The following is a 22,216-nucleotide window of genomic DNA, read 5'->3' on the forward strand; positions in this document are numbered from 1 at the left end:
ACAGATAGGACATACATGACATATTCATAATTCCTGCAAAGTTCTACAGAATTTGAGGTTGGCTTCAAAAGGGACATAGTACCTTTAAAGGAAGAAATTCGCCCTGATTTTTTTTAAAAACTTGAAGTGTGACTTATTACCTCAGATGTGGTTGTTGTTGTTTTGTGTTTTTTTTTTGGGGGGGGGGGGGGGGGGTGGGTATTTTTGGTCGGCCGAAGTTGATAATTTAGCCAAGGAAATAATCGTGAATCTAAATGTGCTAAAGATAAAAATCTAGAGGTAAAACATGTCAGAGATAAAAGTATTAGAGGTAAAAATACCGGACTCTGGTGTAAAACGTCAGACATAAAATGTATGCTTACAAAACCAAATTTGGTATGTATTCAGATATGTATGTATTTCATAATAAACATATATATATATATATATATATTGATAGCACACTTGATGAGAAATCTTTTAATTTGGACTTCGTATAAGTCCTAATTAAATGTTACAGATTTTCTTGGAGTACTATATACTAGAAATAACCTTCGCTGGGATGCCCGCGTTGACCGTCCGTGCGTTGGTATTTTATATAAGTTGAAGTTTAATAATGTATCATTCCCTACATCATTTACATACCTCCCTCATATTTCTGTATCTGACATATTTTACCCCCCCCCCCCAAAAAAAAAAAAAATCATCAAGTGGTATGAAATGTTTAGCTAATAATCCAATGGAAACGTCAACCGGGGAGGGGATGTGAACAAGCAAATTTCTTATAAAGTACGCTTAAATCTTTTTCAAATTCTACCAAAAAGTGTTTTGAAAAGACGGAATTATCTATTTATTTAAGAGGCTTCATGGATTGATCTGTAAAGGAAGTTATACTGTTTTTGCCCGTTCCGTTTTATATGTTTTGATTTTGTAGTGCATGGATGATTTATTCGAATATCGTATTGCACTTTTTGGTTTTCAATAATTTAAAGATTTGCTTTGTGATAAATTATTATGTTCTCAATTGATTACCAAATCATGCCCATGAAACTAGGCCTCGTAATTTATTAAATGTGTTGAAAGTAAAAGGACACCAATCAGAATGGAGGGAGCTTTTATGAGAAGGGGGGAGTGAACATGTTAAAATAAAACGGGGTAAGTATACTTATCAGAGATACAAAGCGTTAATTATGAGAAGGGGAAGGAGCTCTTTTTCTAATGAGAGCACTTATCATAAGGAAAAGAGGCGCTTATAAGAAAGAAAAATGGGCACATGTGGAAATGAAAGGTGTACTTATCAGAGTGAGAAAGAGGTAGTTATTTAGACAGGGAAAGGGCACTTCTTACAGAGAAAAGGTGCACTTGTCAAAGTCAAATGGGCACCTCTCAAATTTGAATAGGGAAACTATATCAGAGGTGAAGTGAGTACTTATCAAAAGTAAAAAGGGGCACTTCTCGTACCTCAAAAGGGGCACTGAGATTATAAAGGGCACCTATGAAAATGGAAAATTGATACTTATTGCAAAGGAAAATGTGAACTTGTCGGTGGAAAAGGGACATTTGTCAAAATAAAAGTTGCACTTATCATAGGTGAAAAGTAATAGGGGCTCGTTTTCAAAGTAAAATGGGCAATTTTTCTATGTAAAAGCACTTCTTACGAAGTTGTAGGGGCACCTAGTACGTCAAAACGGGCACTTTTGGTGTACTTGAAAAAGTGGAGGGGTATGGGCCCCAGGCGCGTACGCAGGGGGGGGGGGTTTGGGGGGTTAAACCCCCCCCTTTGGAATTTTTTTGTGTGTAAACCCCCCTAAAAAAACCTAAAACCCCCCCCCCCCCCCTTTTGGATTTTTTTTTTTTTTTTTTTTTTTTTTTTTTTTTAATTATTAAAAAAAAAAAAAAAAAAAAAAAATTATTCCCATGGCCGACCTAAAAAAGGTGACCTTACCCCCCCCCCCAACGGAGCAAAATGTCAAATTTCCAAATTTCGAGACCAAAAAAAAAAAAAAAAAGTGTCCTCTTACCCCCCCCCCCCCCCCCCCCCCCCCCCCCCCCCCCCCCCCCCCCCCCCCCCCCCCCCCCCCCCCCCCCCCCGCTTATTCAGCGGCTGGCTGAGTCGTTGCGAAATTTTCGGACCGATTTATAAATGTTAAAACCCCCCCCTTGAAAAAATCCTGCGTACGCGCCTGATGGGCCCCCACTGCCCCCCCCCCCCCCCCCCCCCCCCCGGAGGCCGCCTCTGGGTGATATATATAGATCTATAGGTTTGCAATTATATAGGGTCGAGTGGCTTAATTCATGTCGACTTTTTCATTGAGATCCGTTTAAAAAAAAAGTGCATGTAGGTCTAGTATAAGGATCTCTCTCTCTCTCTCTCTAGCTGCGCTGGGCTCTTTTGTGTAGCGCCATCTTTCGTTCAAAATTTGAAAGTCGGTTCTAAATCATCATGGCAGACACAACGAAGCAAGAGGAGAAGAAACCGGAGCCCAAAAGTGACAAAAATGACAAAAATGACAAGAAGACCGAAGATGAAAAGGAGCAGGATTTGGTAAGAATCAGTCATTATTTAATTTAATGTGAGCGTTATGGTTTTGTTTATTATAGGGATTTCAGAAAGTAAAGGTTCAATGCTGTCTACTGATGATGACAATGCAAGTTTTATGAAAACATCATGAAAAGGAGCGGATGGGACCAGGCTAAAATTGTGTATAATGGTTGTGTGACCGTTCGTGTGACTAGGCTAGTTTGCGCATGTTCATGGTTCGCTATTTAGATTTCGAAAATCTGATATCTCCAATGAAAAAATGAACATCAAATTACACGATGACAAAATTTTCTTTGGAATATGGTGTGAAATAATGAAAATATGGACAGATTTTGCAGTCATTTGCGAATTGCATCCTTTCCGAAAAAATGTGAACTTGTCGAACAACTAACCGAACAGGGTCTGGAAATCTTCATTTTGAGAGCAGATTTCCTCAAAATTGTAAATAAAAAGTACCACCATCTGATTGTATGACATTTGATTGACATTTTCCCTTTCAAAATATTATATTTGATGGATTGCTTTGTGCAAATTCATACACAAAAATATATTTAAAAAATTGACTTGAAAACACATCAGACAATCGGTAGGGGCGCTGGTCCGAGAATAAGGATCGTCTTCATAAACAAGGACCAATGCGTCCTCAAAAATAAGGACCGTGTGCATTTTCGCAGACGTTTCACATTTTTGATCGGTGCATTAGCGATGCAAAAAATGGATTCTGCAATGATTTTCTTGATGCATTTTACATTAACTTTGTAAAGAGACCTTCACATTATGAGCAATATATCCTTGGGAAGACGGACAACCCATAAAAGTAGACGGTGAATTAGGGTTGCTTTCCCCCGGGGAATCCATTTTTGCCATTGGCAGCAGGCCGTTCTGTAACATGAAACCCCCCAGAGCGCCGATGATAAAAAACGTCCTCGAAAATGCAGACAACCCTTATTTTTCAGGACATAGTTTGTCTGCGTTTATGAGGATATCCTTGTTTATGAGGATGATCCTCATTCTAGGACCAGCGCCCCTACTGACAATAAGTCTGAGACAGTGAGAAAATATTGGGTTGTATTTATGAATTTTGTAAATGCCTCTACAGCCACAGGATTGAATCAAATTATAAACTATTGTAAGGTGCAAAATTTTAATGCTAGACAGATGGCTTTCATTCAACAATTGCACAAAGTTTCTTGCCACAAAAGTTTAGGTTATTACAATTCTTTTAGTTTTACTTGGCACTTTTCATATCGGTTTTCTTCTCTTTTTTTTGTGTGTGAACAGTCTGAGGAAGACAAGACGCTTCAAGAAGAGCTGACAATGCTAGTGGAGAGGTTACAGGTAAGCCTGTTCACACAGAACAGATTTCAGTCTGTACATGTAGCTGATAAGTAGTTAACCTTGAAGCTATGTTATAAGCCATTTTCATTATGTATTCAGATTTTCAAGATTACTAAGCAGCGAGCTTTGATATTATACATTAATGTATTTCAATACTCAGAATGTGAATAGACCTGTTTACTAACAAAACAAACTTGAAAACTTGCCCAAGGCTTGCCCTACATAGTAACAAGAAATGTATGCAGACTGGATTCCAAATATTGTAGGTTATTCATAAATGACAGGTTAATGGAATACAATGTCACTAGGGCCCCAGGATCAAAATATCCATAAATTTTAATATATAGGTTAGTACCTAGGTCCATTGCATACTTTAGTTCTTGCTAGTTAAGTAGGACAAATATGGCTAGCACAACATGTACATGTAATGTATGCAATTTGCATTCTGCCTATTGAAATACAGTTATTTGTAATGGATAAATGAAATCATTCATAACAGAGACTCATTCATTAGATTGATTACATTACCAAGAGGGCCTATTTTATGTAGTTATTTTTAGATAATTGTGTGTTTATCCACTGACAGGTACATAGAAAGATATAGCAGCTTGATGTGTTTACCAGTAAAAACTAGTTTAAACCAGTAAAAACCAGTTTAAACCAGTTTAAATGAAAATGATATGTTCTCTAATGGATAATTTTAATAGGCAGTTGCACTCCTCACAAAAGACATTGCCGACGTAGTGTCACAGATGAGCAAGTAATGCAGTCTCTAGCCCGATTTACGTTAAACTGCAGCAATTTGATAGAGAAAATAGAGACTATGATCAGTTTGCATTGTCACACATTCTTCAATTCTTGCTTTTCATTTACAGGAGAAGGATACCTCCCTCTATCGCCCCGCCCTGGAACAGTTGAGGACGATGATAAGAGCGTCGACAAGTTCGATGACCTCGGTTCCAAAGCCTCTCAAGTTCCTTCGCCCTCACTACGACACTCTCAAGGAGATCTTTGAAAACATGGCTGTCGGTGATAACAAGGTATTAACCTGTTTACTACTGAAATCTCTTATTCTCATAGGTTTGATACAGGGGCCACCAGGTTCCAGGAGGGAATGGGTTATATTCATTCACCCCAAAATTAGAGAACAAAATTTAATCACAATAAGAAAGTTATGAATTTTCTAAAAAAGCTGTAATCACATTGATACGTAAGGGAAATTCAAATTGGCTGAAGCAATGAGGTCACTGCGATGTAGTGGTGAGCAACTCTCCCATTTGTTCCAACGTAAAAATACAAATGTGTACATTTAGAAAAATGTATTAATCAATGGGATATTTCTTTTTAGAGGATCTACATAATAATGTGTTATCAGTGTTTTGAGAAGTTCCCAAGGGAGAAGTTGCTTTGGAGAAGAACAAAAAGTAATATGATATTTGTGTACACGACAAACAAGTAGGCCTGAGTCGAAACGGGTCCCCGCCCGGGCCCCGACCGTCGAGCTGAAACCCGGTTTTTGGTTTTCGGGTTTCGGTTTTTCAAAATTAAATTTCACACTGATATTTTGAAATATAGAACTAAAAATATGGAATTCACAAACTTATATTTCAATATAATCAAATAAATATGCTTTAGAAATAAATGGATATTGTTTCAATTGACGGTAGGTGTTTTTATCGCTCTAAAATTGAGGCTGCAAGAAAGGAATCACGCTTCGTGGTACCGATCGAGTGCGTTCAGAAACGGAAGTGGAAATAGATCTATGACCCACTGAAGACAGAGCAAGAAAATGCCACACACAAGACTAAAATATTGATCAGACTATTGCAATTAAATCGTAATACTAAAGGCATTAATTTAATTGTCAAAATATATCCACAACATAATGGTTTATCCTTGATAGTTTGATGAAGGAAAATAAATTAGAGCTCTTGAAATAACATTGAAGTGCCTTTCGTTCGTTCTAAAAAATGCGTGTATAACGGCAAGCAGAAGTTACGAGTCAAGCTTGATATGCACGTTTAAATCGCTACACCGTCATCCGACCTGATCGGAACAATAAGCATTAAACCAATTAAAAAACATCACGGAAGACTTTAAGGGACTCCAATTCAACAAAATTACCGTAAAATAATTATTTGCTTTGACAAATAATACTATAGATATTCATAATATCTTACAGAAATAATGATATTTCATGAGCTACGTACTCGATATCGAGTTCAGCTAGCCATCATTTTGAAATGAGACGTAGTTGTCATGCATGCAGCGCAGAATGCGGCAGCTCGCAGCTAGAGAGGGAAAAAAAATCACGTAATAGTCACGTGAATATCACGTGATCTCAGGCCCGCGCTTTTTCCTCTCTCTTCTGCATACTGCCCTCTACAGTCTACAAAGGAAGAAGAAAAAAAAGGCTCTCAGTCAACCTGTTTCTCTATCATGTTTCTTAATGACTCTTTCATTGTATTTATGCAATTCATGTATATTTCCTTAGTGTATCCTTACATCAACTTCTTTTTTGGAGGTTCTATGTTTTTCTTCTTGATAATGATTATATTGTTCATGTACTTTGTATTGCACTTAACATTTAATGACAGTTTATATGTTCATGTACCCCCTCAGCGTTTTCATTATTTTGGGAAATGGATATGGCTTTTTACAAATACTTATTATTTAATATTATTTATTTATTTATTTAATTGACATATTTATACAGAATAGAAAAGAAACAATCGAATCAGCCAAGCTGTTTTTCATTTTAACATGATTAAACATTTCCAATTCTAACCAATGGGATTCTTTCCATTACATCAGTGTTTTTTTTTTCTTCATTTGCAGTGTTTCTGTGCAGACATTATCTCTGTGTTGGGCATGACCTTGAGTGATAACAAAGACTGTCTCAACTTCCGCTTGGTCGGATCCAAAGAGGACATCGCATCATGGGGCCATGAATACGCAAGGTAATATTAGAGACATGTAAATCCGGTTTCTCAAGGGTACAACCATTCAGGGATTTTGTTTTGTTTGATGATGATTGTTTTACCTGACTGCTAAGAAAGCATGTACTGTATATGCTTGTAAGTAAACAACCAGGGTACAGACGGCTTTAAGTTCTCTCCAAGGGACTTGATAATGAGGATTGATGCCTTCCCAAAGGGCACGATCGCATTGAACGGGTTTTGGACCAGGGACCTCGCGGTTACAAGCCCACTGCTCTACCACTGAGCCATCACGATTCCTCACCTAATTAAAGATGTTCTCAATCACCTAAAGTGGCCTTCACTTTTACAACCGTATGGAGCGTTTGATGGAAAAAGTCATCATCGTAAATTTTCCCTCACCCAAAGTCTCTCAGAGAGACCAGGGGTATAGGGACATCCAATTCGCTGTGTCTGATACTTGTTCACTCTTTAAGAGTATTTCCATCGGTACGGTGTCAGCGAATTATGACCCACTGCACATGGAAGCTGCACAGTACAGTATATAATATAGTAGTATAAAATGAACCTATTATTATTATATCAGGCACCTTGCGGGTGAGATAGGCCAGGTCTGGAACGAGACCGATGCCGAGAAGGACCAGGTCCAGCGCGAGAAGCTCCTGACCCTAGCCAAGGAGATCGTACCCTACCACATGCAGCACAACGCCGAGGCGGAGGCCTGTGACCTTATCATGGAGATAGAGCAACTGGACATCCTTCAGGACTACGTCGACAAGAATGTCTTCCCTCGAGTTTGCCTCTATCTTATCAGGTATGGCCAATTTGAGCAGTGGTTGCGAAAGACTGATTTTTGACAATGTGTTGGTGATTGTTTTTACCCGTCTGCTAAGTAAGCATGTTAGTGCTTTCTTATATCAGGTATTGCCAATTTGAGCAGTAGTTGCGGAAGACTGATTTTGATGATGTTTGGTGATTGTTTTACCTGTCTGCTAAGTAAGCATGTTAGTGCTTTCTTATATCAGGTATTGCCAATTTGAGCAGTAGTTGCGAAAGACTGATTTTTTATAAATATTTGATGATTGTTTTACCTGTCTGCTAAGGAAGCATGTATGCGATTTCTTAGCATTTAATTTCTTATATTTTCTAATGCTTTCTTATATTTTGAATTTTTTTTTTTTTTTTTAAATGAGCCATTACCGGTACATTTCACCAAACAGAATCTCTATCAAGGCTTTGTTGACTATATTCTCACATAGTATTTTGCTAAATATTTTGTGAGATGTTATTGCAAATCATACTGCACTTCCCTTTTTCAGGGAATTTAAGATATCAAATTATGTCGACAGGGCTTACTTCTGAAAGAGAACACTTTGTTCTAATTACAGTCAAACTTGCTCTTATAGTGACCACCTGTCTACAAAGACCACATGTTTTGTTTCCCTTGAAAACAGTTCCTCCTTGAAACATGTACCAAAGGAACCTGTACATAAAGACCACCTGCCTATAAAGACCACTTTCTTGTCTCCCTTGGGTGGTCTTTATAGACAGGTTCCACTGTATATGCAAATGATATGTTTTATAAAAACAGTTATCCTTGGATGTAGCTCCATTCACATGCCTCTTTGAAATTTCATCTCCTTGTAGCTGTGTTAACTATGTCCCAGAACCAGAAGACTCCATCCTGTTGAGAACGGCCCTGGATATTTTCAGGAAGTTCAACAGCTATCCCGAAGCTATGAGGCTGGCGATCAGGCTGAACGATGTGGAGCTCATAGAGAAGATATTCACCTCCTGCCAAGACAAGTAAGTCATGTCTCTTCTGCTCCTGCAGATGTACAGGGTGGTTTTTCACCAAGACAAAGATCGACTTTAAGTTGGACTCACTTATAGCAGCCACTAGTTCCTCTTACCAATCCTGGCATTGGATTTTCAAGGGATGTTGAAATCGTGGTCACAAATCTTCAGAATTTACCTTTTTTGATAATTCATTATTGAAGGGAAAAACATTGTCTAAAGATCATAATTGAAAGACCAATGGTGAGAGCAACCAGTGGCATAATTGGCCTGCCATAGTCGATCTTAGTCTTTTTGAAACACTCCCCAGGACACCATGTTGCGGGGGGTGTATCTTCGTACTTTAAAAGTTGTGCAGTTGAATTCACAGTGGTGTGTAAGATTTAATCTGTGTGCGGTTAAAAATAAGAGACGCAATCCTAGCGCAACTGTATCACAGGGTAATCTGAAATACAATAAATGAGCATTTGCCACTCTCCACCCAAGAAATTTAAATGGATGCCATTTTTGATAAGTATGTCATATGGCCACTTGTCTTTCATTGTACCTTTGTTTATAAAAATGTATGTATCCATCATTTTGTACATTTGCTTTGCTGTTTTATGCTTTGAGCAATATTAAATAAAGACTTATCATAAGCCAGTCAAAGAGAAGGTTGAGTTCTTTGAAAGGTCTAATATGATAGTGAGCGTTTCCATTCTCATTATGTGAGTGTAGATGAATATCATCCTGGATACTAGCCACCGGACCATGTTAAGTAGGCTCTTACTCATTGTGGCCTTCTCACCTTTTGACCTCTTAACCTCTGACCATTAACCCCTAGGTTGGTCCAGAAGCAGCTAGCCTACATGTTGGGATCCCAACAGATCTTCTTAGAACTTCCAGAGGAGACCGAAGATTACGATGACCTCGTTGAGATCATGTCTAATACTCAACTCAACACACACTTTCTTGCTCTAGCTCGAGAGGTAAGGTCTTGTTCATACTAGAAAAGATAATATGTGTATTGTAGGTAGTGGTAGTAGTGGAAGTTTTAGTAGTAGTATTAGACATAGTAGTAGTAGGAGTAGTCGTTGTCGTAAAAGTAGATGATTTTATTGACCTTGTTGAGATCATTACACACTTTCTTGCTCTAGCTAGAGAGGTAAGATCCTTGCTCATACTAGAACAAATTATTTGTATGGTAGTGGTGGTAGTAGTAGGAGTAGTAGTAGTAGCAGCAGCAGTAGCAGCGGCAGTAGTAGTAGCAGTAGAAGGAGTAGTAGTAGTAGCAGTAGCAGTAGTTATAGTAGTAGTAGTAGTAGTAGTAGTAGTAGTAGTGGTAGTGGTAGTGGTAGTGGTAGTGGTAGTGGTAGTGGTAGTGGTAGTGGTAGTAGTAGTAGTAGTAGTAGCAGTAGCAGTAGTTATAGTAGTAGTAGTAGTAGTAGTAGTAGTAGTAGTAGTAGTAGTAGTAGTAGTAGTAGTGGTAGTAGTAGTAGTAGTAGTAGTAGTAGTAGTATTAGTAGTAGTAGTAGTAGTAGTAGTAGTAGTAGTAGTAGTATTAGTAGTAGTAGTGGTAGTGGTAGTAGTAGTAGTAGTATTAGTATTAGTAGTAGTAGTGTAGTAGTAGTAGTAGTAGTAGTAGTAGTAGTAGTAGTAGTAGTAGTAGTAGTAGTAGTAGTAGTAGTAGTGGTAGTGGTAGTGGTAGTGGTAGTGGTAGTGGTAGTAGTAGTAGTGGTAGTGGTAGTAGTAACAGCAGCAGTAGTAGTAGCAGTAGAAGTAGTATTAGTAGTAGCAGCAGTAAGAGTAGGGGTAGTAATAATACAGGTTGTAGTACATGGCATAGATGTGGTCAGCTATACAGATATTGATGAATAAAGAAAGATAATTCAGAGAGAACGATGTTTTTCTTCAACCTCAACTTTTCTTTGTTTATTTTCAGCTTGATATTATGGAGCCCAAAGTCCCAGAAGATATCTACAAGAGCCACTTGGAATCAACCAGTAAGTTTCTTATAGATTACGTTTATGCTATGGTCAGATCTCACCCTGCGTATTTGCATGTGGGTGACTATGTGTCCTCAGGACTGTGTGGTCGGGTCATAGGACATCTCCTGCATTTTCTATGACCTTGTAATCATCCAGGCTAATATTGGAGCACATTAAAATATCCAATAGTTTTTAGTACCTTTCTTCTTAAGCTTTGAAATGTTATGATCAAACGTTAGTATTAAAGGGTAATAGTCAGTAATACATCAATTGTCAAGTTTACAAGACTGAAATTACAAGATTGATTGATTAATCTAGGAATTGGAACTAGTTACGTCCTTGGACACAAGTTATTCTATCTCTATCCTTGCTAGTTAGGTATATCATACAACAATACTACATGGTACAGCAACATTTGCTCAGCGGTCACTTCCTTCACTTACCTCATTCCTAACTTCAACCCTGGACCCAGCACTGTATCTAACCCAAAGCCTGACGCACAGCAACCCTCTCCCTAACCCTATTATTTTTGATGAAATAACGCCTTTAGCTTTTGTCGCAGAAGCCAGTGAGGAGCACCATATCATTGATGAAGTAAAGTTCAGGAACAAATTTTGGGTCACTGTCCAAACAATGCCTCTTTCTTTGAATTCAAACTTTCCTTTTTGAAACTTTTTCTTTGACAGGGCCCTCGTTTGCCCCAAGCGGTTCTCAAGTGGATTCGGCCAGGCAGAACCTCGCTGCGTCTTTTGTGAACGGTTTCCTGAATGCTGGGTTTGGACAGGACAAGTTACTCACAGACGACGGCAACAAATGGATCTACAAGAACAAGGAACACGGTAAATAATGAAGAGGAATTTCATTTTTACAGTTTTATTGTATCCCTTAAACTTGAGCCTGGATGGCGAACAGCGGGGGAGGGTGGCGACTGTAATCTTTGTCTGCCATGTGTATAGCGAAAGTCATATTGAGAGTCAGCGGAGGATCTGGGCTCTGTTTCATGAAACTTGTTATCAATAGCTAGTTACAATAATTGTTACTTATAAGCTACTGAAATCATGGCATTTGATTGGCTGAGAGCTATTTTGTCCTAGATATTTAGAATAACAAGTTTTGTGAAACTGGGGCCTGATTACTGCTATACTACTACCCCAATATTCCGTTATACTTTCACACTATGCTATTGAAAGTTTTGAAACTTTGGTGATGTAAGTATATTTCAACACAATGCATGGTGAGAAAACTTAAGATTTCCAAGAACTATTAATTTCTTTCATTCATTTATTGCAACCGTGTGTTTGATAAAAGACTACATTATGAGCTGATCTTGTTATTGAGATCATAAATGTGGAAATTGTATCATTCTATATGTTTTGAATTACAATTTTTGTTTAGGTATGATGAGTACGACGGCTTCTCTAGGCATGGTGCTCTTATGGGATGTGGACGGTGGTCTTACTCAGATTGATAAATACCTCTACTCATCGGAAGATTATATCAAGGTAATTACACACACTCCCTCTCTCCCTCTCCTCCGTCTCCCCTCTTTCACCCCGCTCCCTTTCTCTCTCTCTCTCTCTCCCCTCTCTCTACCTCTCCCCTCTCTCTACCTCTCCCCTCTCTCTCTCTCTCCCCTCTCTCTACCTCTCCCCTCTCTCTACCTCTCCCCTCTCTCTCCCTCTCCCCTCTCTCTACCTCTCCCCTCTCTCTACCTCTCCCCTCTCTCTACCTCTCCCCTCTCTCTCCCTCTCCCCTCTCTCTCTCTCTCCCCTCTCTCTACCTCTCCCCACTTCCCTCACCCTGTTTCTCTCTCTCTCTCTCTCTCTCTCTCTCTCTCCCTCCCCCTGTCATCTTTCCTTCTCCCTCCCCCTCTCCACCTCTTCCCATCTACCTCTCCATTTCTATATCTCCTTCTCACCCTCTCCCTTTTCCTTCTCCCTCCTCTCCCCCTCTCTGTCACCTGTCTTTTCCTTCCCCTCTCTTGATCTCTCCCCATATACCTCTCCACCTGTATACCTTTTTTCTCTGTTCATGTTTAATTAGGCGATTATTCATGAACGCTTCAAGCTTTGAAAACAAAATTTCATATTTATATTTGTATTGAGATTCTCTATTTACATGCCATTATATTTTTTTGCTCCATGGCCTAGGTTAAGAGGGGAGGGTGAATCTGGATTCTTTTCTTTACCTTCTTTCTGACCATTTCTCTCACCAGTCTGAGACTCTCCTAGCTAGCAGCATTGTAAATCCAGGTGTCAGAAATGAGTACTTTCTTTCTCTTACAGTTCACATGTTCCTTTCTCTCACCAGTCTTAGACTCTTAACTGCATGCCACATTGTAAATTTGGGTTAAAGAAGTAAGAAACAAGTATAAATTCTCTCGCTTACCTTTGTCATAATCCTTTCTCTCACCAGTCTGGGGCTCTTCTAGCATGCGGCATTGTAAATTCTGGTGTAAGAAATGAGTGCGATCCAGCTCTAGCTCTCCTGTCTGACTACGTGCTTCATAACAACAACGTCATGAGGATAGGAGCAATCTTCGGGTGAGTGTACTCTCATCGATACTGTATAAGCAGTTATTTCCATGGGGTTTATTTTGTTTGTGAATTTCGCGAAACACTATTGATTGTGAGTTTTAACAACACACAACAATATTTCAGGCAAGTCATGTGGCATGAGTTGGTACAGGGTCATGTGATGGCAGTTTTTAAGACCACGCTGATGGTCGCGGCCGGCACCTGGTTTATGAACTAAAAATACCGGAGCCTACCCATAATATGATATTGGGAAATACTGCAACGTCGCTTCTAATGTGATTATAATAATAATAATATATGAGATTTGTAAGTCCCCAAGGCCCCAAATCCACTTGAAATCAAATGCTAAATGTGCACTTGTGAAATCAGCCAACAAAAACCAAACAAAATATAGAGATCACATCACATAGAAGCATCTGCTTTATAAACAAAGGAACAGAAGTATTAGATAGAACATACACAAATGACAGACAATTGATTATAAGCAGAATTGAGCGATAAAGATATGTAAGGTAATGTACAAAATTGTGATAATTTTCTTGATTGCAGTCTTGGTCTGGCGTATGCTGGATCAAACAGAGAAGACGTGATTAGTCTCCTTCTACCAGCCTTAGCAGATACAAAGTCTAACATGGAGGTAAGCTATATAATAGTGCATTTATTTAATCATTTACATATTTATTTCATCATTAATTATATATTTATTTATATATTTATTCATTTATGTATTTGTTTATTCATGTATTTATTTATGCATTTATTTGTTTATGATTATTTATTTGTTTATTCATTAATTAATTAATTTATGTATGAATTTGTATTTGTTGATTGATTGATTTAATTTCCATAATAATGATGATAATAAGAACAAATGTTATTGCCTGGGTGTTTTGGTGGTCAGTAATTGCTAAAAAGGGGCGGTAAGTGTATCACTAGTGGCCAAGCGTGTTATTATATTTTCCCCCTTTTTCCCACAAACTGCATTATATTTGACAGGTTGTAGGAATCACAGCTTTAGCGCTAGGTCTTATCGCCGTCGGCACCTGTAACGGTGAGGTGACGAGCACCATTCTTCAGACCCTCATGGAGAAGACCAAACTAGAACTCAAGGATAACTTTGCTCGGTACCTGGCCCTGGGTCTTGCTCTAACGTACCTTGGTGAGTCTATTTGGAGTATATTTAGAACCCCCCCCCCCCCCCAACAACAAAAAAGAAAAGTATCTCATGAAATTGTATTGATGACAAAGCTACTTTGTAAATACACATTATGCTGGTACCTTCCAAGTTACTTTTATAGTATTGCACCAATATATATCCATGTTTTCTATTCTTTTGCTGTAATAATGTGCAGTTCTATGTATGTAGGTTATTTTTTAATTGCTTAGGTCAAGTAAGATTTACCTGAATTATATTGAATGAATTTAATAATCTTATTCTTCTTTGAATTTATTATAGGCAAACAAGAAGCAGTTGAGGCCACCCTTGCAGCTTTGGATGTACTCCCAAGCCCTTTCAAAGAATTTGCCAAGATTCTAGTTGATGTTGTAGCATACGCAGGTGAGTATCCTAACTCATATACAGAGCTGCCAACCATTATGTTTTTCCCGGACTTATTCTGTTTTTTTCAAAATTACAGTCGTACATTGTAGGTTTTTGCTTCTTAAAATTCTTCTTTTGTTTGATCTCACTCTTATCTTATTTTTTATTATTATATATGCATGATTTATTGAATAAAGAACAGATGTATAAGTTGTGTGTTTATTATAAGTTTTGGTAAATAATTGTTAAGTCAGAATATGGTGCGCTTAGAGACACCAGTATTAAGCGCCTTATAAATATTGTTTATTATTATTATTCTTCTTTCTTTTCTTCTTTTTTTAGACATACCGCAAGTCAACCAATTAATTAGTTAATTTTTCACCTCTCTAGATATTTGTCTATCTATAATTCAATCTGTCAATCCATCTATCTATCTATTGACTTATCTACCTCTATATCCATCTATTTATTGATTTATCTATCTCTCTATCCATTTATCTATCTATCTGTCCATCCATCTACCTCTTGACTTATCTTTCTCTCTATCCATCTATTGCTTTCAGGCACTGGCAATGTCCTTAAGGTCCAGCACCTCCTCCACATCTGCAGCGAGCACATCGAGGACGAAGACGGAGAGGAGAAGGAGAAGAAAGAGGAGAAGAAGAAAGAAGAGAAGAAATCAGATGACGGTCCAGTGGATCACACATCACATCAAGCCGTAGCGGTGCTTGGTATCGCTCTGATTGCCATGGGGGAGGAGATTGGATCGGAAATGGCTCTGAGAGCCTTCGGACATCTAGTAAGTTCAATTTAGAAGTCGCTTCAAAACAAAACATTGATAAAAGGAGATTGATGTTATGTTTGAATGTGATGGATTAACGGTTAGGTTAGTGCATGTGCACTGTAGGTTGTGCCTATCTTTTATACGATGAGTGTGTATGGGTTGATGGGGGTACTTATATGTCCTTTGTCCTTCACATTGATCTACATTTGCCACTCTCCACCCAGGTGTTAAATGGGTACCCGGTAGGATGCGAAAGTTAATGTGGTTAGATGAGCAAGTGTGCACTTGTAAAAATGACGCCTGGCTGGAATGCTCCCCAGGGAGTAGAGAATGTGCATACATTGTGGGCAGGTAAGCCTGAATCCGATGACCAGGGTAATAATATATATCTGTAAAGCGCTTTGAGAGGGCCTGTAGTCCTGAAAAGCACTTTATCAGAACCAACTATTATTATTATTATTATTAATATACCCTTGGGAAAGATCCACTGCACCAGTCAGATGGTGCTGATTGGTTAGCTAAGGATGGATCCTGATTGGTCAAGATTGGCTGTTGGTCATTCATACAATCATTACTCTCTTCCCTCCTAGTTACGGTACGGTGAGCCCGTCATCAGACGATCAGTCCCTCTTGGTCTAGCCTTGCTGTCCGTCTCTAACCCTCAGCTCCAGATACTCGATACACTCAGCAAGTTCTCTCACGACCCCGACAACGAGGTCGCTCACAACGCCATCTATGCTATGGGCATCGTTGGAGCAGGTAGGTCCTACTTCTGCCACACATCCTCTGAAAATTTGTTCGTGCCCAACTTTTATACTATTGTCTCTATACACCTCTCCATTGTCAATAATTTTATTTGTGTCTCACTTGGTGTCTAAATCCATGCTTTCTCTTTCTGTCGTTTAACCTTTGTTTCTCAATCTCGTTCTTTTATCCCCCTCTCTTCCTTTTTTCTTGTTCTTATTCTTCCTTTCTCTTCTCCCTCAGAAAAGTTTCTCTCACTCTCCCTCTCTCTCTCTCTTTTTGTCCGTCTCTTTGTCTGCCTGAATGTTTCAATCAACTATCTCCATGACTAATTAACTCTTTCCCCTTCTTCTTTCCTAATTACACTTTTACATACCTTTCATGTACCTTTTCCTCTCTCCCTCTCACTTTGCTTCGTAATCATTTTCCAATCATATTGCAGACCAACTAAGACATGATTGATAACATCAGGAATATCATTTGAGCAGATAACTTGAACAGCGGAAGACAAAACGTTTTGGAGAACCTGTATCTCAATGTCCATTACATTGTCGCTCCAACGGCTTCTAAGCTATGCAAAATAGACAGATAAATCAATAATGATAATCAATTAATTTTTTTCTTCTCGGCGTAGGTACCAACAACGCCCGCCTGGCTGCCATGCTCCGTCAGCTCGCTCAGTACCATGCCAAGGACCCGGCCAACCTGTTCATGGTCCGTCTAGCTCAGGGGCTCACCCATCTAGCCAAGGGCACCCTGACCCTCTCCCCGTACCACAGCGACAGGCAGCTACTCAATCAGGTGGCTCTGGGAGGTCTACTGGCTACCACACTAGCATTCCTGGATGTCAAGAACAGTGAGTCACATGACAGATCACATGACCACACCATATGCATGTAATACTTAGTCACCTTGAGTGATTGTATGAACCTTGCTCCTGCAACTTTTTCCTACACTAATCGATTTCTTAACTTCAACCCTCAACCCAACACTATAGCTAACCTTAAACCTAACCTAAGACCGACTCGAGCCCAGAATAATTGTTGCTGGGTATAATGTCAGGTCATTGATAATACCACTTGAGCAAATTTTCTGATGGGCTTTCAATATTCCTTCAAGAAATTCCTTGAATGCTGTGAGCACCACATATGTACCCAAGCTAGAGAGATTATACTTTGAGCTCCTCACATGGTGGATGTGAGCACTTTAGAATTATCCAGAAATTATTACTGTTATAATTATTATGATGATTAATGATTATGATGATGACGATGATGATAATTATTAGTAGTAACATCATTATTATCATCCTTATCATTAGTATTTACTATGATTAGTATAACTATTATTTCTTGACAGTCATTATATGAATTTTATATTTATTTATTTTGTAACCTTCTATCAGCGATATTGAGCAAGTCTCACTACCTGGTGTACGGCCTGGTGACAGCAATGAGACCGAGAATGCTTGTAACATTCGATGAAGAACTGAGACCGCTCCCTGTACAAGTCAGAGTCGGACAGGTAAGTACTGCAAAAGCTCTTCTTTTCACAAATTTCCCAAATCATGTCATATTTACTTTATGATATGAATGATTGAGAACCAGGCATATAACAGAGATGCCAACTAGTACGGATTTCCCGTAATTTCTACGGGAAATCGGCTGATTACGGGCGGTACGATTTTCATACCATAAATCCCAGATTTTGCCGATTTTGCCGATTTTCAAAATTAGCACTTTAAGGTTTAGCACATACTTTTGACTATTGCAGCGCAGCCATCCTTGAATCCATGCATAGAAATCCCATAGGGCTTCCGATTGGACAATTTGTTATCTAGCACACCCCTTTCACAGTGCAGGTGCATACATGTGTGTCTTTGTATATTCTGACTGTGTACGTGTGTGCGTGTGTGCCCAGCAGAGAAAGACAGCTTCGCGAGCGGGGGCCGGGTGAAATACCTCTCTTGGCCGCGCCGCTACCGGGCGGCCAGCGCCAGGCCTCGCTACGCTAGCGCCGTGTTCACTGTCGGATTTCTCACAGGCTGTCACAGCGTTCATCGATTTTCGTCGACAATCTGAACTCATGTTGGTTGGATTTAGAGATCAATCCTCATGTCTTCCACAACTAAGAAGCGTGGCAAGAAGTTACAGACTTTTAAAGAAGAATACAGTAAGAAATGGAAATGCATCGTTCCTTCAAAGAAAATATGGAGTTGACACCAACTTATGAACTTACATGTGCAAGGACGCTGCAAAAGACTATAGTAACATATCAAGACATTTTGTCATGAGTTCATCCAGTCTTTCAGTAGAATACTTTCAATATGGAGTTACATGCACATGTAACACCAACTAATGAACAGGTATGTTACTTTTATTTAACTTGTTGTGCTATCGCGCTTGCCTGCGGGAGCTGCGCTTGCCAGCGTGCAGAAAAATTTGCGTCGCGCAGAAAATTACTGATTTTGTCTCCAAATTACTGATTTTTAGCCTTATGATTACTGATTTGTGCTCTGAAAGGTTGGCATCCCTGATATAATATAATTCTTCAAGGCACAAGAAGACAAAATAATACATACACAAAAACAATTAATTGGATAGTAAATATTGAATTAGACTCGTTTTGTATAGAATAAGCACATAGTTTTTTAGTTACACATGCCTAAGACCACCACAGGGTTCCTGATGCATAACACACCACTACTGTAATGTTTGTGTGACCTATCTTACTACTATTCATTCCAAATAAATGGTAATTTAATATCAGTGAATTCAACTAAAACCTTTGATTTTCTTTTCTTTCTCAGTCTGTAGATGTGGTCGGCCAGGCAGGCAAGCCCAAGACCATCACAGGATTCCAGACGCACACAACACCGGTCCTGCTAGCGTACGGAGAGAAAGCTGAGCTCGCTACGGATGAATGTATCCTTTATCAATCAGTAGCAAATTGGCAATTTTACATTACATGGCTTTGTTGCTGGTATTTTTATGCCTCCGTTACGAAGTAGCCGGAGGCATTATGTTTTCTGATTGTTTGTCTGTCCGTACGTCCCGTTCTCATGATCATGTTATCTTATTGATTGATTACCGCCAAACTTGGGTCATTGGTTATTGTTTGTTTGTTTGTTTGTTTGTTTTTATTTCTGCGTTCAAAATAATACAATACATAATATAAAATGTGTTTACAAAGATAATATACAAAACAATTCATAAGATAAACAATATAGTCATGATACATAATGAATACAAAATAAGGAAGTGAGCTTAAACTTTTTTTATAGATATATATATATCCATATATACGCACATATACATACATATACATATATATATATATATATATATACATATACTGTACATAGCACATGCATACATACATACACATACACATATACACCTATACATACTCTCACATATAATATAATATATAATCCAATCAATGAACGCAGGAGACCGCCATTGGTTAGTGGTTATTGATTGACTGGTTTTACCATAGGTTATAGTGTTATAAAAAACCGTTAAGGGAAAACGATTTTTGAAATTTTGAATAATTCCAATCATAAATATCTTAATAATAAGATTGGCGACCAGCTTGTAAAAGTCATGGGATTCTTGACTGACATAAAGGTTTACAATTATATGATTGCAGCATGATTTAATTCCAGGATTTTGATTAGAATCTGAGGCGAAGATACCCAATCTCATTAAAAGGACCATATTGCCCTCGTCTTATGACTCAGGGCGACACGATTATGTTGCGTGCAAAAATATTCAAGGTCATCCATTACTGCAGACAATTTCCTTAACCCTTTGTACCTCTCCAGATCTTCCTGGCACACCTATCATGGAGGGATTTGTCATCTTGAAGAAGAATCCAGATTTTGAGCAATGATTCCGGGCGGGGTCTACCGTCCTTAGCAACCAGATCCAGGGACCCTGACCTTGAAAGTAGGGTTCATACTTAAAAACCCATGGGCCACATTCTACAAACATGTTTCTTTGAAGCCTCGTTCACATATCACACTGTAAACTGCCGCAAAAAAACCCATCCAAATGAATAGCAACTGCGTTCAGCAAAGACTTGCATGTATTCACTGAGCTGTGTGTTATGAGATACAGAAATATGATGCATATTACACTCAATGTCATCATGAAATAACTACCGCCGTTTTGCTCTGTCATATTTGAACGAGGCCCTAATTTCAAGGAAAATTATTCACTGTTCATTACACCCTGTCATGGCAGTATATATTTGCATACTGTAAGTTTTGACGAAAAATACCTGGATTTTTATGTTTTGCCTGAAACGTTAATAATTACCATCACTATGGATAATTTCCAAGAGGTTTTTGTCTTATAATGAAACAATCAACCTTAGTATTTGACTCTTTATATATCTAGTGAAATAAAGCGAAACCTGTATATAAAGACCACCCGAGGAAGTCATTTTGAGAAAAGTGGTCTTCAAAGGCAGGTGGTCATTATGTACAGGTTCCTTGAATACATGTTGCAATGTAAATCACTACTCAACAAAACAAAACTAACAAATTTCAGGACAGTATAAAGAACCTTATTCATTATAACCCGAGGACATGTAGCCGTGAAGAAAGGGGAATAGAATTTCATCTGCATCTTCAAGCTACGGTTGGAGGGTCTGGTCACCCACATTTTGTTTTGTTTCGACTATGAAACCACCATTTTCTCTTTGGAATTCAAATTTGGTCCTGAACCTGTTTAGGAACAATGCTTGCAATCAAATAACTATATGAAGAAAATTTATGATTGACAGTTTATCTGCAAGTTGTTTTACAATCTGGTATTAGTGATACATGTCTGTCAAACTTTCCAACGCCACAAGGATTTTCGGAAAGCAGTTTCATACAAGGCCTAAAAAATAAATGATGTAGACATTCATAATTTATTCTTTTCAAGACATATGACATGCCTGAATTAAATTTTTTCTTTTTTTACTTTTCCGTTTTGTATATTATTACCTGTTAATGAAAAAGCTGGTTGTTAATGTAAGGTCCGCTTTCAAAGAAGACCAATTATATAATTAATGTGTAGATATTGACTTGATGTAATGATGTATTTGTATTGTTGCATTCTGAATACATTGTTTAGGCATGAACATTCAAACAGATTAAATTGTTTTGTGTAAAGCACACATGTTTGTATGTATATGTTTTATTCATTTACTGGGTCATGAGTCATGATTACAAAAGTAAATTTGACCAGACTGTTAATGTTAAGTTGTAGGGATGGACTGTTTTTTGTTCAGTCTACATTTTTTTCAGAGCGGAAAAGTCACGCTTTCCAATAACATACAACACTTAGAATTATCTGCAGTAGAAACCCACTTAAAGGCAGGGTATTTTACAGACTAGCATAAACTGATAACTTCAGGACTAAGAAGAATAGAGAGCAAGAAAGAGGCAGAGATTATTAAAGATAGACATGGACCAGAGAGATAGAGAAAGAGAGAGAGACGGACAGAGAGAAAGAGAGAGAAGAAGATGGACAGACAAAGAGAGAGTGAGAGCTGTATGAGAAATCATTGAAAGAATATAAAATGCATTTCAAAGAGGAAATGATTAAACATGACAAGATAACTTAATAGAGAATGGAATGAATTCATTTTATTTTCATTAAAATAAATAACATCAAATTTGATTATTTACAACACAAATTTGAAATAAAGCCCATTAAAATTTAACAAATTGCTAAGACTCGACATGAAAGACAATGTGGTAAAAATCTAGAGAGAAAACTAATATCTGATAAATATAATGTCTCTAAAACTGTAATGTAACACATGAAAGTAACCCATAACAATACACTATTTCTAATCCTTGGGATACAAAGCAAAAAATAATGAATTTCCAAAGCTTTAACCTAGCTTCTCAAATAAGGCACTCAATCATTCAGGGAGGTCTTTTGTGTACCAATAGACCATTTTTGTAATGTAACAAAATCTAATGGATATGTCGTTGCGAAGTGCCAGAATACAAATTATTTCATTCATCTGCTACAAATAATTGTATTTC

At 38.2% G+C, this 22,216-nt stretch overlaps 1 protein-coding gene across 1 annotated transcript; it reads left to right on the forward strand.

Moving 5' to 3' along the window:
* The first annotated feature begins 2,391 nt into the window (after positions 1–2,391).
* On the forward strand, positions 2,392–21,336 carry LOC588529 (26S proteasome non-ATPase regulatory subunit 2). Its single transcript, XM_030993018.1, has 20 exons — positions 2,392–2,524; positions 3,803–3,859; positions 4,735–4,899; positions 6,698–6,819; positions 7,385–7,612; positions 8,446–8,604; positions 9,419–9,563; positions 10,517–10,577; positions 11,249–11,401; positions 11,958–12,064; positions 12,978–13,105; positions 13,649–13,736; positions 14,096–14,258; positions 14,556–14,657; positions 15,203–15,438; positions 16,014–16,182; positions 16,802–17,023; positions 17,573–17,691; positions 18,977–19,091; positions 19,994–21,336. The coding sequence occupies exons 1-20, from the start codon at positions 2,423–2,425 to the stop codon at positions 20,059–20,061; spliced, it is 2,709 nt and encodes a 902-aa protein (XP_030848878.1). The 5' UTR covers positions 2,392–2,422; the 3' UTR covers positions 20,062–21,336.
* Positions 21,337–22,216: the final 880 nt, after the last annotated feature.

The sequence above is a fragment of the Strongylocentrotus purpuratus genome, unplaced genomic scaffold (genome assembly GCF_000002235.5).
Source record: "Strongylocentrotus purpuratus isolate Spur 01 unplaced genomic scaffold, Spur_5.0 spur5_scaffold_20, whole genome shotgun sequence".
Taxonomy (NCBI): domain Eukaryota; kingdom Metazoa; phylum Echinodermata; class Echinoidea; order Camarodonta; family Strongylocentrotidae; genus Strongylocentrotus; species Strongylocentrotus purpuratus.

Bases quoted from the DNA above. Each gene is read 5' to 3' on its own strand.
- LOC588529 (XM_030993018.1), top strand. From the start codon at position 2,423: ATGGCAGACACAACGAAGCAAGAGGAGAAGAAACCGGAGCCCAAAAGT. The intron at 9,564-10,516 runs GTAAGGTCTTGT...GTTTATTTTCAG, and splicing joins TTCTTGCTCTAGCTCGAGAG to CTTGATATTATGGAGCCCAA. The intron at 13,106-13,648 runs GTGAGTGTACTC...TCTTGATTGCAG, and splicing joins AGGATAGGAGCAATCTTCGG to TCTTGGTCTGGCGTATGCTG.